Source organism: Phallusia mammillata, chromosome 5 (genome assembly GCF_965637545.1).
Source record: "Phallusia mammillata chromosome 5, kaPhaMamm4.hap1.1, whole genome shotgun sequence".
Taxonomy (NCBI): domain Eukaryota; kingdom Metazoa; phylum Chordata; class Ascidiacea; order Phlebobranchia; family Ascidiidae; genus Phallusia; species Phallusia mammillata.
This window is the reverse complement of record NC_137256.1, coordinates 20,573,879-20,590,750: the sequence shown is the minus strand read 5'-3', so window position 1 is coordinate 20,590,750 and position 16,872 is coordinate 20,573,879. Positions and strand designations below refer to the sequence as shown.

The 16,872-nt window shown below is 36.4% G+C and overlaps 1 protein-coding gene across 2 annotated transcripts; it reads left to right on the top strand.

Moving 5' to 3' along the window:
* The first annotated feature begins 1,547 nt into the window (after positions 1–1,547).
* On the top strand, positions 1,548–16,490 carry LOC145229066 (protein FAM13A-like). 2 transcript variants are annotated; one of them, XM_080094322.1, is made up of 15 exons: positions 1,548–1,823; positions 2,474–2,592; positions 4,302–4,535; positions 4,926–5,126; positions 5,734–6,023; positions 6,387–6,627; positions 7,378–7,840; positions 10,311–10,429; positions 10,825–10,910; positions 11,707–11,860; positions 12,634–12,743; positions 13,147–13,300; positions 14,411–14,626; positions 14,716–14,821; positions 15,080–16,490. In XM_080094322.1, exons 1-15 carry the CDS (start codon positions 1,695–1,697, stop codon positions 15,218–15,220), a joined length of 2,763 nt encoding a protein of 920 aa, XP_079950448.1. In that variant the 5' UTR covers positions 1,548–1,694; the 3' UTR covers positions 15,221–16,490. The 2 variants fall into 2 exon arrangements, with proteins under 2 accessions (XP_079950448.1, XP_079950449.1); XM_080094323.1 differs by having other exon boundaries at positions 1,598–1,823; positions 5,067–5,126.
* Positions 16,491–16,872: the final 382 nt, after the last annotated feature.

The window sequence follows — 16,872 nt, the reverse complement described above, 5'->3', positions numbered from 1 at the left end:
TACGATCGTCCTTACTGTTAGATAGCTATCCAGACAATATATATGACTCCTGAAAGCCAAACTATTATTGTCTGCAATACTGGTCAGAATCTAGTTAATTTTCGGTGTTTATTACCAAGTCATCGAATGTGCAAACATATTGTCGGCTCTAAATTTGAACTGATAGGCACTATTTGGTATTCTGTTGATTTAGTATGTTGATAAGTTCAAGTGAATGAATGTTCAAGTCACTGTTGTGCTTGATAACGGATGGCCGTCACGTGACGACCACCAATTACGCGTGAGGTGACTTTGCGTCACAGCCGAGTCCCAAGAGAGCATTAATAATGCACAAAATAAGTGTTTGCGCGACAGAGTTGTTCATAAAAGAAAATTAAGTTTCAGGCAGTTAAAAACATCCTGTTTTTTTGCTTTTACATAAGTTTAGTGCATAAACATTTTTGAAATATCTCTTTTCCCAATGTAGCTCATCTGAAAATTCGCGCAAAGCGAAAAGCCCCCTTAATTTTTAGTGACGCATGAGTTTATGTGCCCCAAACGTAATCAAAATGCATAGGGATGTTGTTGTCTGGCTGTGGCTGAATGAGCACAAAACTGTTGTTCAAACAAGACAAGGCGAGTTTTGTCTAGCTGCGTCAGTACGAACGTCACGACCATTAGGTGACATTGATAACAAAATAACATTCCCAAAATTAAAATGACTACTAAGGTATTCGGCTCTACTCGTCTGTAGCCTAACTAACCTTTTCTGGTAAGCCTACATTCACCTTTCAGTTACTCTGAACAAAGTTGGAAGTCAAAAAACGTATTTCTACCGGCGGTTCCCCAAAGTCTACTGGTTTAAGTTGTGTGAAGTCGGGCGCCTTTATTTGCTTGGTACGTGAAAAATGTCACGTAATACAATGTTACGTCAGCATTTCAAGTGGCAACGGAGTGACTTGAAAACAGGGCAAAACAGGGCAATAAGCATGTTCATTAAATAAACTTTGAGTTCATGGTGTCACAAAACAGCGTAGTAATTGCTGTTCCCGTGTGTATTCCCTACGTCTTGGACAAACGTCAGACTCACTTAAAGCTAATCGATAACGCGATGACAACGTACGTGATGTGAAATTTACGGACTGCAAACCGCCGGGCTCGAAATGAAGTTTAAAATTTGTTGTAGGCCTACATCGGTTACTTGGCAAACTTCATTTTCATCAAGTAGATTACCATTTAAATGCCTGCAACTGTAGGCTATGAGTGGTTGCTGGAAAATATACCAGAACTAATTTGGTTTGTGCCTAAATTGCGCCTACCCAAATGCTAGTGTAGTAGGCCTACATAATTAAATAAATATGCGTGCAAGATATCATAATTTGCAACTTAAACAAGAACTTTGGCATCATGTTTGATTAATTTTGTATGAGTCTTCTGGGTAACCTTTTTAAAAAAATAAATACTGAATGTGTTGCCAAAAAGTAGACGTTTATACTAGGGAATCATTTCGTGCTCTGCGCACACACGATGTGTTATTTACTTAAGTTACCTTCCATTGTGTTTGGCATGCTTGGGTGTCCAAAACAAGCAATCTCTTCGCATTGGGAGTCGCTCAAAACATTTGATCTTTTCCTTTTTTCAGATCCGGTATAATGTTACTAGGCGCGGCGTCTAATAAAAGGCGCTGTTGATGTCTTCAGTAACTCGTAGTTACAATGGACGCCATGATTGAAAATATGCGCACCTCTTTGGAAGTAGGCGTGAGAAAAATGCTAACTGGACAATTAGGGCCGAAAAAAGCGTCCTTGGCCGCACAGACGGATAAAAACAACGCCCTATCAAAGGTATGATTGTAGATATTGTTTCTGTATTGCTAAGGGCTCCTGAGTGTAGTATTTCCCATAATTGACTGTCTCTTTTTTCAACACAGATAAAAAGTTGACACAGTTGTTTTGGGGACTTTGAGTTAGGGCTGTGTGGCATGTAAGACAGTTCTGTGTTGTTAGCAAAAAATGTAACTTATCTGAAGTCTTTTAAAATAGTCACTTTCTTCTAAAAAATTCACTTTTATTTGTGATAAAATATGTTTACACTAACTTTTGCATGTCAATTTTACAAAGTTTTGAGAGGAAATTGATTGGTACAATGGTGTTTGTGTACTTTTAAAATTGCTATGCTAATCAATGTTGTATGTGCGTAAAGTAATCATTCAGAACTGTATTAAAAAATGTTAAGAAAACAAGTTCATATTATTGGCTCTATGCTTTTACAACTTCAATTTAATTTGCAACTATATCACAAATACCATCATAAAAGTGTGGTTTATTTTATAACCAATCATTTTACATTTTATTTCAAACCAGAGTATAAAATTGTTAATAAATTCTGAGTTTGTGGGAGTTAATAGTACTTTTACGACCTCTTGCATATGGTAACTTAATGACTCATATAATTACAGTTGTAACTGTAATAAATGGCTGGTATATTATTGCAGGTGTTTGGGGTGCCATTGACTGATTTGTGTTTAACTGAAGATGACAATGTACCATATGTGGTAAAAGATATCTGCAAGTTCATTAAAGAGGAACATCTAGATTTGGAGGGAATCTTTAGGTAGGTTTATGTGACAATACTTTAGTATGTCACTAAAACAAATATATACTTGTTGGAGAAAAGTAAAAAAAAAGTGTTTGGATGTTGTGGTGTTGTTGTACATCAAATATTGTTTTGCCAAGACATTTACAGGAACATAATTTTCTGGAAGTATATATATATATATATATATATATGTGTGTGTTTAATGTTACCACTGGTTTATGGTAAATATTTTGTAAAAAAGTCAGTACGTAATACTGCAAATTTAAATCCATAAACAGCTTAGTCATCTGACTACTGTTTTGTTGCCTAGCAACAGAAATTTTATGTGTTTTGTTGGTTATATCCGACCTTGGTAAAAACCTGATCAATATTTACTGCATTAACTGACGTCACTGTCATTCAAACAATCACCTGTTAGTGATATTTGAGACCGTATTTGACCTGTTTGGGTCATTGGGTAAACCGGTGAAGAAGAAGCTCCGGTTCATAGTTCGCAAAATTGAAGACTCTTTTTTGTATGCAGCATGTTCTGTTCAATATTTGACACCATTTTTTGTAAAGTTGCACAACTTGCGTGTGGACAATCTATGCTTAAATATCTGTACTGGCGGCTGTGACATAAGTAAAACTTTATTTATTATATGTTTGGATTTCAAACTGTTCCAAATAGATTTTGTGGGACTGAAAAAAGTTTTATAAACCTATTAGTCATATGTGTCTGAATTTTTATATCCCTATTGTGTGCAAACAATGCAAAAAAAGTCACCACAAAAGTGTCACAATATAGATTTTGATGTCATAAACAATAAAGCCTGTTTGCTAGTCTAGTTAGAAATCGATCTTGACTTTTCATGTGCCATTAAATATATATATAGTGTATATATGAGATAAACCTATTTCTTTTCATCAGTGTTTCATAAGCCAAAACAGAGACACTTGGTGGCCATTGGTTAAATAAATATCTGCGATGTGGCTGTCATAGAGAAAAGGTTGTGTACCCCTGCATTTAATCAATTCTCACTAATCCTACAAACCTACAAAAATCCTACAAAAATCCTACAAAAATATATTTTGGTTTTAGACAGTTGTCCATAGAGACAATGTAGGATTAGTCATTTACGTAGTAAGTTCTATACCGGGCATTGTGTTGACAGAGGACAGTCTGTGGGTTAAGATGGCTGAGCTCCAGGGAGAGCTTAAGGAACTAGCAGGTTGAGAGAAAAGTTATTTTTGCATCCCTTGGGACCTGTCACCTCCAAGTTTTATATTGTATTAGGGATGCCTTTGATTGATATGAAGTCTGAAGGGCGTTTTACTTTAAAGTAATGTCATAGTTTCTAACGTCATTCAATGCCTTTGGGACATCATTTAGCTTTATGGTAGTGAGTATAAGAGTGATCCTGTTTAGTGAGCGTACTTAGGTTGTTACTGTATTGCTATAAAATTACCGGTAGCTGAAATGTTGGATGTTGTTTTAGAATCGATTTTTGTCAGGTAAGTAGTCCTGTTTCAGTAAGGCATTTTGTCTCAGTTTCAGATAAGTTTCATTAACTAAAATTGGTGTGTTGTGGAGTATAATCGATAAAACTGTCCAAATTAAATCAAACACAGACAAAACAATGAGCAGGAAAATGTGGGGATATAATTCTGGCCTATTTTTGTCTGGCCCATTTAGGTATTGATCTATCAATCACCCTTTTTAAAAACCTCATTTTTGACACCAGGATATCAGCTTCAGGATCAAACACATCTCGATTGAGAGAAGCATTTGAAAAATACTCAAGCACCAACGAAGAACACTCTGTAACCATAGCAACAGAGGTGGATGGACATACAGCTGCCAACGTACTTAAGCAGTTTCTTCGGCAATTACCTATTCCGCTGATACCAACAGAAATTCTTAAACTGTCAAAAGAAGCCAGATGTGTTTCCGATGAGAGTTTTGCCGCCAGCTTTAGGTGGGTTTAAAAAAAAAAGTTTTTTTTTTAGAATAGCACCGCTGGCTAGGCTTTTTCTAGCCTTTGTTATGCCTTATGGGAATTCTTGGGAGACTGTCTTGAATTTGATTCAGTATAATGCGTTCAAATGGGCCTGGCATACTTAATGTAAATAACTGTACTCCCTATATTGCTGGGCAAAGCCATGCACTGTGCCAATACCTGTCAGGAAAACAAACAAATTACCGCTTTAAAAATATTTTGCCCAACAGCTCTGCCCTCTACAATGTTTTAAGCCTGTGCAGCTATTTTCGGCTTGGTGATTTTTCAAGTTTGATAGTGTGGCTATATTTAATAATACCCGGGTAAATAGAAAATGAACTCAACCTATTTAAGTAAATGCATTAATAGATCATGTATGGAAAAGTGGCCAGTCGCTCACAGATGCACCTTGCAATACTTGTTATCGTTTCTACAACTTGTCATGCAAAATACCAAGAATCGAATGAACGTAACTGGTCTTGCTGTTGTATTTGGACCCAACGCTTTTAGAATTTCATCCGGAATAGAAGGACTTGAAGAACAGGCTACAGCCAACGGTGCATTTGAAAGGTTAGTTTGGAGATTTTTTTTAATTTTTATTAAAAAAAAGTTTTTGCCATTTTAGTTTTTTGTATTGAACTTTGGTAAACAACATAATTACCCTAAAGCACTGTACATTTATTGTTTATGATGTCTTTTTGTTGGAATTTGTAGGAGCCTTTAACTTTGTGATAACTTTAAAGATAAAGGTTGCTAGGGCAGTGTTTTTTTAAGGTGTTTTGGGGGACCGTTTAAATTTCTCCAGCGGTTTCCCAAAATTTGCCAGTAGCCTAATAAATAATTCGTTTAAGCAAATATGGGTATTTTTTGGTATTTAAATGAAACACATGCGGTCTCTTAAAACTACTTAGCGGTCACCCAACCCAAACCTTAAAAAAGACCTGGCTAGGGCCATATTGGACATAATATATATTAAATGAATTCAAGTATCATTGCATAATTTGTCATAATGGACAGCAATAAATAGTTGACTACTTTGGATCTTACAATACTAGCAATTCGACATTAAATCTAATGATTATGTTTTTTTTCTGGCCGTATCTCACTGTTATTAATCCCTGCCAAAGTTGTGTGCTTGGAAATATTTTGACAATATATTGTTTATTTTTGCTTGCAGACTTTTACTTACAACTGACATAATTTGTGACAATTCCGACGACCAAGGCTATCTGGCAATGCCTTCCCTTGATTCGACAGTGAGCACGAAACCTGCTCGTCCTGCGCCACCAGTTCCATTACAAGCCCGCCCTTTACCTCCACCACCTGTCCCACAGCATAATGTAGTTGGAACTGAGGTGTCCGAAGAGCCCTCTGAACCTGTTGTGCCCCAGCGCTGCGAGTCGCTAAGAAATTCAATTCATGAAAATCAGATGACTTTAAGTTCCGGAGAGTTTTCTGACGAAGATGGCAAGTTGTCCTTTAGAATGGTTGCCATTTTTTGTCTTTGTACTGTTCTGTAACAAAAAATATAAGCAATGTTAAAAAATTAAGATTTTATAGAACAATTTCTACATACGTGGAAAGCTTGAACAAAAACAAAACTGTCTGATATTGTGATAGTATTTTATGTTTCATTGTATTGATAATGACAGTGTCACCTAATGTCTCAATTTCTTCAACAAAATGTGTTTATTTGTGTAAGGTTTCTTGCAGTTTGGTTTTCAGTCAAGTTAACTCCCAGACAAATTTCTATAATTGTTCCTAAAAATATTAAAGACAATATTTTGTAAAAATAATGATACAAGTTTTTATTTTTATTGTTGTTTATAGAACAAACCTCAGAAGAAACAACAGACAATGTTATTGTTGAAGACACAATTCGTAATACTGTCAAGAAGCATTTATTTAATGCTGACTCATCATCTACAAGTTCGTGCATAGAAGGTGATGAGTCACTTTTCCCCCTTGACATCTATGAAAGTGACAATGCCATCATAGATCATTTGTTGCCATCGGTAACGGCTGGCAGAAACAAGGGGCCCACAAGAAGGAAGCCTTCCCGACAAAGAAGGTAGTTTTTTTAGAAATTGTTGTATTATGTATGTCTAACAAGCAGCACACTTTGAAATCTAAAGAAAGCTATTTTAGTTTATAACTGAGAATGTAGTGCAGTGGTTCTCAACCAGGGCCCATGCCCTCCTCCAGGGGGCCACGAGCTGTGTTCCGGAGAGCCACAGGTGGAGATTCCCCAGAAACACCCACTAAAAGCCATTTTCTTTTTAACATTATTCCCTAATTTAATCGACTACTGCGCATACTATTTGTCTATTTTGAGGCTTTTCACGATTACGGATTCTTGTTTACTCTATTCGACCTGTTGCAAGCCGAAATTAGTACCGAATTCCAACATGAGATTGCCATTTACATTTTAAGGGGGTCACAGGTCCTACAGGGTTACTTGAAGGGGGCCATGAGGCCCAAAAGTTGCTTTTAGGGGACCACAGTCCACGAAAGGTTGAGAACCATTGATGTAGTGTATATATTATACATTTCAAGACATATTTTATGACTGTATTAATACAGTATTCTGATAAAGACATTGTGAATGGTACATGTAAAACAATACCCACTTTAATATAAAATCATTAAAAGATTAACAAATTATTAACAGCACATCAATTTTTTTTGCATTGTCACTTTATCCAATTTTCATTGTTGAATGTTCATAAAGCAGCAAGGACACTGAAAAAAACATTTGTTATCGAGTCAAGTGTCCTGTTATCCCTGGCAATAACAGTTTTATTTTTGTTTTAACTTGAAGAATTTCTGAGGAAGACTGGAACTGTGAGGCTCCATCGAGTGCTGAGCGCTTCACAGACATACAGTCTTCCAGCGAACTTGACACACCTACCACTGTGGAACATAGGATTTCTACAGATTTCATACACAACTCAGAACTCCACCCGGTGGCCATTTCCTCAGTTACCATGGTAACTACTCCTGACTCTGGCTGTCTGACAGCTGAAGAGGATTTGGCGTTAGTTCAAAAACATTTTGGGAACTTTGACACCAGAGATGTGTTTATTCCAAAACTTGATCTCTCGGAACCACTTGAAGAGAGCGATATGGTTTGTGACATCACACAGGTGCCTCGACTCGATCTATCGGAAGTCATGCAGACTGAGGAAGTTGTTCGACCTAAGCCGCTGCCAAGAACTCTGGTAAATAAGCAAAGCAAAACGAAAAAACGGAGAAAGAAGGACAGCAAACACTCGCCATCCATGGTAAGCTGTGTTTTAATATTTCCTTTTTACAGGTTCTTTTAGAGATAAGTCTTATGCATAGCAGAGACAAAGAATTTTGAAAGTTTATAAGATATAGTCAAGCATTACACAGGATGACAAAATTTCGGCAAATTATTAAAAGAAAGACAAATTGATAACAGTTTTTAGCTCTCTATCAGTTGACCTTTTATTGAACTCTACATACTTTTGCAACATAAATTTAAATTTTTAGGCATTTGAAAATGTAATAAATTTGAAATATACCTATAATGTCTTCATTACAAATCCGTCTTTACAGTTGTTTGTCATACATACATTGTCAAATTTGGTGTACTTTGGTGGTACTAAAACTTCATACTAGCGTTACTATGTAAGAACATGGTGGGTCGTTTGGACCATGATTCCATTCTTTGGCCTTTGACCTCTATAAGCTGGTGCCGAAGTCAGCACAATTAATATCTGTCAATGTTTTACCAAAGAAGGCTAGTTCCAATATCAAAGTTGCCAGTTATATCATGTGACTTCTCAGAATGCCCAAGTCAATGAAGCAAGATTTTTTTAGGTCAAGCTGAAGTATTTCTGCATATTCAATGGATTTTGCTTAAATGGTGTTGAACAAAATAATAATGAGTTGTGAAATATGTTTTTTAGCATTTAGAAAATGAAAGCGATTTGCAATGAAAGCATTTTTTTAGCAATGAAAGCATTTAACAGTGAAAGTGTTCACAAAAACAGTCTTTACTTAATTGTACACAGTTGACCAGTGCTTAATTTGTAAGTTGAACCACCTGTACATCTATATCTACAATTCTAGAACATTTGTCCCAACAGGTTTAGCAAGGTATATTTTAAGCACAAGTATCTATTTGACTGCCAGTTTATATTCAACTATTAAAAACATATTTTTTGCTGCAACAATATATTCTTGTACCCGTATTTTGGTTTTAAATTTGTAATCACACATAAAAGTTTTGTCTTATGCAGCAAAAGCCTACAAATTTGACAGATAGTTTTGCATAATAGCTTACTACTGTTTGTCTGTCAGGTACTATCAATGAGTAGTCATTATTCAACTATGAGCGACTGTCTGCAAACAATTTCCTTTGGCGCATAGTTCAGCAATATCCGTATTTTGTTTTCTGCACCAGCTGGAAAACAAATGGCTGCAACGTGCTTTGTGGCAGGTTCTGTTTGCCGCAGAGAATAACATGTGGCTAGTGAATTGTTTTTCAGTGGTTTCTTAGTACAGTACAAAAAAACACAATTCAAAGAAAAGCTATTGTTTTTCTGCAATTTGTTATATATATGTTAAGAAGCTTTGCGGCGGGTTACAATCTGTTATTTGACTTAGTTATTTGTATTTTGACTTAGCCTAATATACACACTGATTTAAAGGTGTTGCATTTTAGTTTTTTGCAGAAATTTTATGTTGGATCAAAGCAAATTAAGAGTTTCAAAGACTTTAAACAGTTCACAGTGTCACTTAAAACTGGTAGATTACTAGAAAATGAAAAAATTAAGCTTGGGCAGAACTGAGTTGCATATTGTTTAGTTTTTGAAGTTCTTTTGAAGTCTTGTACAACATTAAAGGATCAGAAACTTACAAAAAGATTATATATCTGCAAGTGAATATTACCATGTTTATGTGTATTTTTAAAACAAAGGGGAAGTTTCTGCAACATCTCTAAACACTTTTCCTAATCCATATTACTATGAGAAAAACAACACATACTGGCCACAGGCAGTGAGAACATTTGTAACCTCTGACTTGGGTTCTGGGAACGCAGAGCGTGTGTAGGTTAAGATTACCACAGTAAATTGACGTCTACCTGGTTGGTACCTCCCTCTGCTAAGATCAGATGACAGGAATGAGAAAAAGTATTGATGCCGTCTCTGCTCAGGTGTTATGTTACGGTGTACAGTTGTGTTTGAACACAGGTTTTTCAGTGGAACATGGTAGAAGCTGGCAGAAACAAAGAGACTGTATCGTGTATAAACATGACGATATTATGGTGTGAAGTTTCATGTTGATTTGAAGCTGGCTGATGTAAAAGTGGCTTAGAAAATAAGACAGTTTGTTTAACATTGAGTGAAAGTATTTTTTTTCAAAAATTATAAAGTATCAAGCAGCCAATATTACTTAGTTTATCAATAGTGCAAAAAGCATTGTTTAGTTTTTCGAGTTAAAATTATATAAATTTAGATGTTTTCAACTGTGTTTAATGAATATGCATTAAATCTACTCAATTTCTTTTTTCACATTTGAAAAATTTTATATTTGATATAATTAAAAAAATTCAAATAGCAAATTTGTTATTTCAATAATATTGTGCAAAAAAATTATAAAAAAAGGGGTTGATTGCATTTAAAATTCTGTGAATTTCAAAACAAGTCTTTTATTTTTAGTATGTTTTCATTTTCTATTTGTTCGTCATTTTTGTGTGTTTAATTCCTCGTTTTGTGTTCACAGTCAAGAGCTAGCAAACATATGAACATGTCTGAACCAATCAATGTACCTCAACCCAAACACACTGTGACAACTAATGCTGTGCAAAGTGAAAGTATTTCGCCGGAAGCTAGTCCATCCAGGTACATTAACATATTGATCTTTATTATTCCAATGATCAGAAAAAACACCTTTTTCCGCCGACTGGTGATTTCAATATTTGAATAACTGTTTTTATTTTTTTTGTTAGTCAGAAAAATGTCCTTATGTTAGAAAACAATTCTGCTTTATCTTGTAGTGTGTATGGCGTTCATGCAAAACAAACTTTATAGTCTAGCTGCAGCACATTCAACCATCATCTACCAATTGTGGCCTTACTGTTTTGGCTTGTTAATTTTGTTTTGTGCAATTTTGTCACTATAATTCTTTCATCAAGCAAAATAAACTCAACTTAATCTTGATCTTTGCTTCTTAACCTATCAGCAATGCTCTTGTTTCAAAAATGTTCATTATACTACATTTTGTGTTTTCATAATAGATGGCGAGACGCTTGGTCAACAGATGAGGAAAGTTACCCAACAATAATGGTTCCTAATGAGACCTACAACAATAACCACATAAGAGGTAACATATACTGTTTATGATTAAACCCTATTGCATGTGAAAATTTTTGGCTTCTTTTTATAGCTCTTTTCATTAGGTTATAACAATAACTGGACATCCCTGTCACAATCAATCTCGCTGTTTGTTGTTTCTGCTGCTAAACAATAAATTTGGCCTTGTCTGTTTGTTTTGGCTGGGCATACATTGTTGTGTCATCCAATAAAAAACTCAACGTATGGGGTTCATACACTCAAGCTACAAAAACATGGTGGCCTGTAAGGCTTTGTTTAAGTCCCCGACACCACCAGAATGTGCAAAGTAAATGTAAAATTTAATTTGCTTTATGGTCACAGATAAAGTCTTCTTGACTTGTGACCTCTGTTAAAGTTAGTCAGATTGGGCTTTTATAATCATGTTGCCTTCCCACCTGGGTTAAAAATGGCTTGATTCCGGCCTGACATAATACTTTGACTCATTTGTGTCATCATTTTTACCAATTTTCATGCCAATCTGGGCTTTGTTTTAAAAAAATTATGTATGGTTTCAGGCAATGGTGGGATTAACATTTTTTTGCCAGCCAGTCCTATCACAAAAGTTGTATTTTACAGCCGGTTTGCACCGGTTTTATAAAACCGCCTCACGAAACGCTGATTTTATGAGATCAGCGAACCGGTTAGCATTACTGGTTACTGTCAATGCTTTTTGTAACAGAACCGGCTCAAAAATATGGCTTTCCACCACTGGTTTTAGGCTTGTACTTTGGTACCCGAGCTTCGGACCAGCTTGACTTGATTCTAAAGACTTGTTTCTTACACAGGACATGTCCTACCTCATGATGTGGATGTGGCTCCGTCCTCTCCTCCCCAACACGAAAAGTTTTTGCATCACCACCAACTACACCAGAAACACCACCATCACCATCATCACCACCACAAGCATCATCACCATGACAACGAAACCTCCTTGTCCAGGTAACTGGGAGACAATGTACCAAGTTCAGTCAGTTTTCACGTACTTAGTATAGGTCCTCGATCAAAATTTGCTGTGCTTGGTTTTTAATAATAACCAGAAGTTCGCATAAAATGTCATGTAGATCAGGGCTTCCCAAACTTTCTTGCTCTGCGACCCCATTTTAGATTGAAATTTCTACATGACCCCTTGGTGGGTATAGCCTATACACATGAATGATGTTTAAACAACAAATTTATGCATGTATACCGTTTATTGTGACAATGACATAATAACGCATGTTCCTGACACCAAAATTATATTTTGCGACTCCAATTTGAGTTGCAACCCACAGTTTGAGATGCCCTGATGTAGAGGCCTAAGGGTGAAATTTATGGTCCTTAGGGATATGGTACAAATTGTTTTTCACCATGCCTCGCTCACTAACTGATAACACACTGTTAACAAATTTGACTACAAGAACCTTATCTGGTCTTTAGTTTTGAGACAAGTTTGCAGATTTAGTTTTTTAACAAAAAAAACTTGGGTAAATTGTATCTTTAAAAAAGGGGGAAATTGTGTGAGGATATTGCGAACATTATGAGGTGTTTTGTCTGTTTTATGGTGGTTAGATTCCCTTAGGGATAAAACATATGGATGGAAATTTTTCCCTTGCCTATTGCCACGCTATATGTGTGTGACATAACAGTCATCGACAGCGTTTTATCCTAAACGTTATTGTATAGGTTTTTTTTCAGACCTTTAATAAAGAGGTAAATGTTTTATTTTTTCTCAGGCCTAAAATACAGAACCACAACCTGGTCCCAGATGACACAAAACTAGAGGAAATTTCAGTGACATTGAACGAGATTATGATTTCACTCGACATGAGTCGTAAAGCTAGTGGTAGGTCGAAACGCTTTATATTTGAACGTAAGAAGATGTGCTGAAGCCCATGTACTGATTTCTTACAATATTGAAACCAAAGTTAGGATAAATCATAATAAACCAGCCCTATAGAAGGCGTTATACCTAATTAAGCCGGTCTTCCAAGCATTCCCATATGGCAAGGCACAGGTAAGAAAAATCTAGCATGCGGTGGGATTCGAACCCCAAAACTGGAGTCTTTCCGGGACTCGCGCTCTACTAACTGAGCTGCACAGGCTCAGCGGAAAGCCCGTCGAATGTCGAATAAAAACATAAAAGATATGGTCGACTTTTATATATTTATTTTAGCCATGAAACCCATTAGAAATAAAATTTTATTTAAATCGTACGAATGTCTTGTAACTGATTTTTTTTCTCTTAGCGCGTCCAGAGGACTTGACCTTGATGACGAGAGATCAGATAGGAGCAGAAAAAATTGCGATGCAAAAAGAGCTTCTTCGATACGAAGGCCGGCACGGTCGACCGGGGACCAAAAAGGAAAAAGAAATAATGCGACACGTCTACGACCGGTACAGGTATGTTAAAAATGTCCGGCATTTTCCATAAATGTTGGGAAATCGAATATGAAATTTTGTGTCCGACATATTTTTTCCAAACAAGTCCGGAATTTTAGCGTACAGTATTCTACAGTAAAGTGTTTTTTTTAATTATCAGAAATTTCGGCCACTTAAATACGGTAACCCTGTGCTATGTTAGCTTGATTTTTACCTAGTTAGTGGTTTAATACCCGAGTTTTATCTCGTTTAAACTCTTATGTGATTGTTAATGTTTAAAGTTAGTGACTGGCATAGGCGTCGATTCCCGGGGTGGCAGGGGTGGCGTGCCCCCCAGTAAAAATCTCTGGGGTGGCAGCCATTATAAAATAGCTATGCTGCCACCCCAGAAATTGCCTGGCCGCATTTATACTTGTGCCTTACATATATCCGTTTCTTTCATTCACATGTGATCTTTGTAGCGGTCGCTATATTTCGAGCATGTGCAAAGCAAGCAACGCAAAATATTTACTGTTTTTAGACAACCCATGGGGAAAACCCATTTTGCGCATCGTTAACGCATTGTGACACATCACTAACACATTGTGACATGATAACTACACAACTAGATGGACGATTTGTGACGTGACTTTCACAGTTGTTACGTCCAAGTTAAGCAAGAATGCATACAGAGTAATACACGTTATACGCTGCCAATATCCGCGAAATGCCATCTACAAACCTTAAAGTTTAACGTAGTGTGGTTTGATCACGTGAGGAATTACTTGATCAAATTTTGCCACCCCACAAAAGAAAATTCATGCTAAAAAATCGACGCCTATGGTGACTAGTGAGTATTGCATCTAAGACTGAGCACTGTGGAGACTGCAAAAACGTGAAAAATTAGAACGCATAGAACAATATGAAAAATCTAATGCCCAATATGGAAACCCGTTTCCACAAAAAAATCATTCGATGTAAAAAAATTAGGAATATAAAATTCGCCTAAAACTGGCAAAATTAAATTTAGTATTAAATAAAAGACTTCTTCTATTTTTACCGAAAATTACCTAAGTACTGAACTAAAGGGAGTCATAATTGTTTTGTGTTGGTGCTATTAATGCAAAAGTATTTTTATTTGTTTTTTTACAGAATGGTGAAACGATTAATGGTTGACGCAATGTCGCCACCATTTCATGCCGCTGGGAATCGACGATATGACGATATCGAACCTGTGAACGATTATGAGCTCACTATGGACCCAAACGATACCACCGAAGAATTTGCCGTGACGCAGTTGGTCACTCTAGCGCCGGTTGGTGGCGGAAAAGTAAATCACGGTTTCGAAAGAGACCCCAAAGAACCAAGGTCAGTTGATTTAAAATACCTAATGCAAAGTTTGTTACCCGCTGGCTGTATTGTTTCCAAACAAATTACTATTGTTTAATAAATTACAGTCATGTAGCCGGTGACCTCAACATTACGGAACTATTACGTCAGCAAAAAGAGGCAAAGGGAAAAAGGAAAAGGCTGCGTAGGAGACTAAGAGATTTTGAAAAAGAGGTAAATTGTATCATACTTTTTCGTTTTAGTTTATTTAGTGAACCGTTAGCAGTATACATAAAATTGACTTTAATTTATATGTGTCACAAAAACGTTTTAAGCGATATTTATTGAAGTTTTCCCAATGCGAACCTTATTTAGTGTTGAATTTAGTGTTGACTGCATAAAGGCAAACTCCAAGCCCGCATTTGCTCTTAGGAAATTGCTTGTTAAATTCAACTTCTGTACCTAATCGTAAAACGCATTGCTTTTTTGCAGTTCGAGAAACAGAACGGCCGCCACGTGCTGGCCGCAGATCGCGTCGTCATGGCAACCGAATACGGGGAATACCGGGACTTGAAAGCGAAGATCCGTCTACTCGAGGCGTTGATCGATAAACACAATTCGCAAGCAACTTGATAGGGCTTCAACATACGATATATTGTATACCGGTGCAAAACTGTGAATTGCGGAACATACTATGGAAAGCAACAGCTGTTACTTATTTCGCCTGCAAAGCGGGTTGCCAACGAGTTTCGTGCAGCCAAGCGTGAAGTTTTTGTCAAATCATCTCAGTTAAAATTTGCTGTTTAAAAGAATATTTAGTTTAGGCACCAAAGTAAATGCGATGGGCGCACCATGCTTCTTTGTCAAAATTTGAGTTTATTATGACGTCATCAACAGTTATGACGTAGCTACGTTTGTGACGTCATGTCCGTATTATTATGTCAAAGGTTTCACCTGGTTCGGGTTTTAATGCATCTGTTGATTGGTAAATGACTGTGCGTTATTTTTACGACCTGGTACGACGACTTGGGAATATTACCGTGCTCTCCTGAGATCTGCTGCTCATGGGTGTTTGTGTGTGGTGTATATGCGCAAAGGCGTTAATGTTCATGTGTCTTTTTTATATTTTTCTTCAGGAGGCCATTATTCACAAGGTGCTGTTGTTTTTTGCGGCCACTTTTTAAAATGTTTTTTTTGTGTGTGGTTGAAGAATTTTCCATTTAAACAATAGTTTTAATTCGACACAAAAATGGCATAATTTTTGTCGTTGCATTTTTTTCAAGTTGCGCAACTTTATTTTACAACAAGAAACTTTTCCTTAAAGAAAACAACACTAACCTGAATACTTTGGTACACTTCTACCAAACCGAATTTTAGCGTGATTTTCTATAGGTACAACTTTATATAGAAATGTCAATGACAATGAAAACTTAGTTGTAAAATATTTTTTGTGAATTTCAAGCACTTAAAAACACTGTTCCTTTTTTGTTTTCGTTTTCATTCAAGTTTTGTTTATTTTTAAGATGTTACTTAAGCGGAATGGTTGAACAGGAAAGTGTGCCTTTGTTTTTGTGTGATAATATTCTTGTTGTTTCTTCATTTCGTACTGTTGAAAGTTTTTTTTTTTTTTCTAGATGCTTGCATCTCCCAAAACGCCTCCTTATAGTATGTTGTGTGATTGTACCAAAATCCCAACACCGTGTTATTACTCGCAAATGATAATAACTTTAAACTACCGCTTTGCTTGCCAAAGTTATGCACGGAACTATACCAAAAACTTTGTGCTCTTCGTTAGTCGATTTTTTAGCACGACATGACCTCTGACCTCGAGTGCATGGACTGTGTGTGTGACGTGGTGCTGATATTTTTTCCAAGTTCAATAAACGTTACTGAAAAGTTGAAATATTGTGTTTTATTTGTAATACTAGGGGCCGGTATTTTTGCTCAACTGTAAAGTCTATGGATTATTATGGCTAAAAATGTACATGCCATTTACAGTTAGTTTCAAGTGGCACTTGCACTCCTTATTAAGAGGTTTGAGGCATGTTTAAGGGTTGGAACGATTTAATAAAATTTGTGAAGGTACTAACATTTATAACATTGAGAAATTGACATGCTGGATTGGGTTTTCTAGTCTTCTTTTTTTAGGGCTGCTTTTCTTCATGATCAGCCATTTGAGATGATAAAACCCGAGGTAAGACGAGGTAGCCTACCGTAGTTACTTGATGGTAAGCCGTGTGTTAGGTTGTTAAGAAACAATGTAAGGTCCCCTCGATTGTTAGCCA

What these genes read in the sequence shown, in the direction of transcription:
- LOC145229066 (XM_080094322.1), top strand. Translation starts at nt 1,695, where the DNA reads ATGGACGCCATGATTGAAAATATGCGCACCTCTTTGGAAGTAGGCGTG. An exon ending in GATTTGGAGGGAATCTTTAG is followed by an intron (nt 2,593 to 4,301) that starts GTAGGTTTATGT and finishes TTTTGACACCAG; the next exon opens with GATATCAGCTTCAGGATCAA. An exon ending in AGTTTTGCCGCCAGCTTTAG is followed by an intron (nt 4,536 to 4,925) that starts GTGGGTTTAAAA and finishes ATGCATTAATAG; the next exon opens with ATCATGTATGGAAAAGTGGC.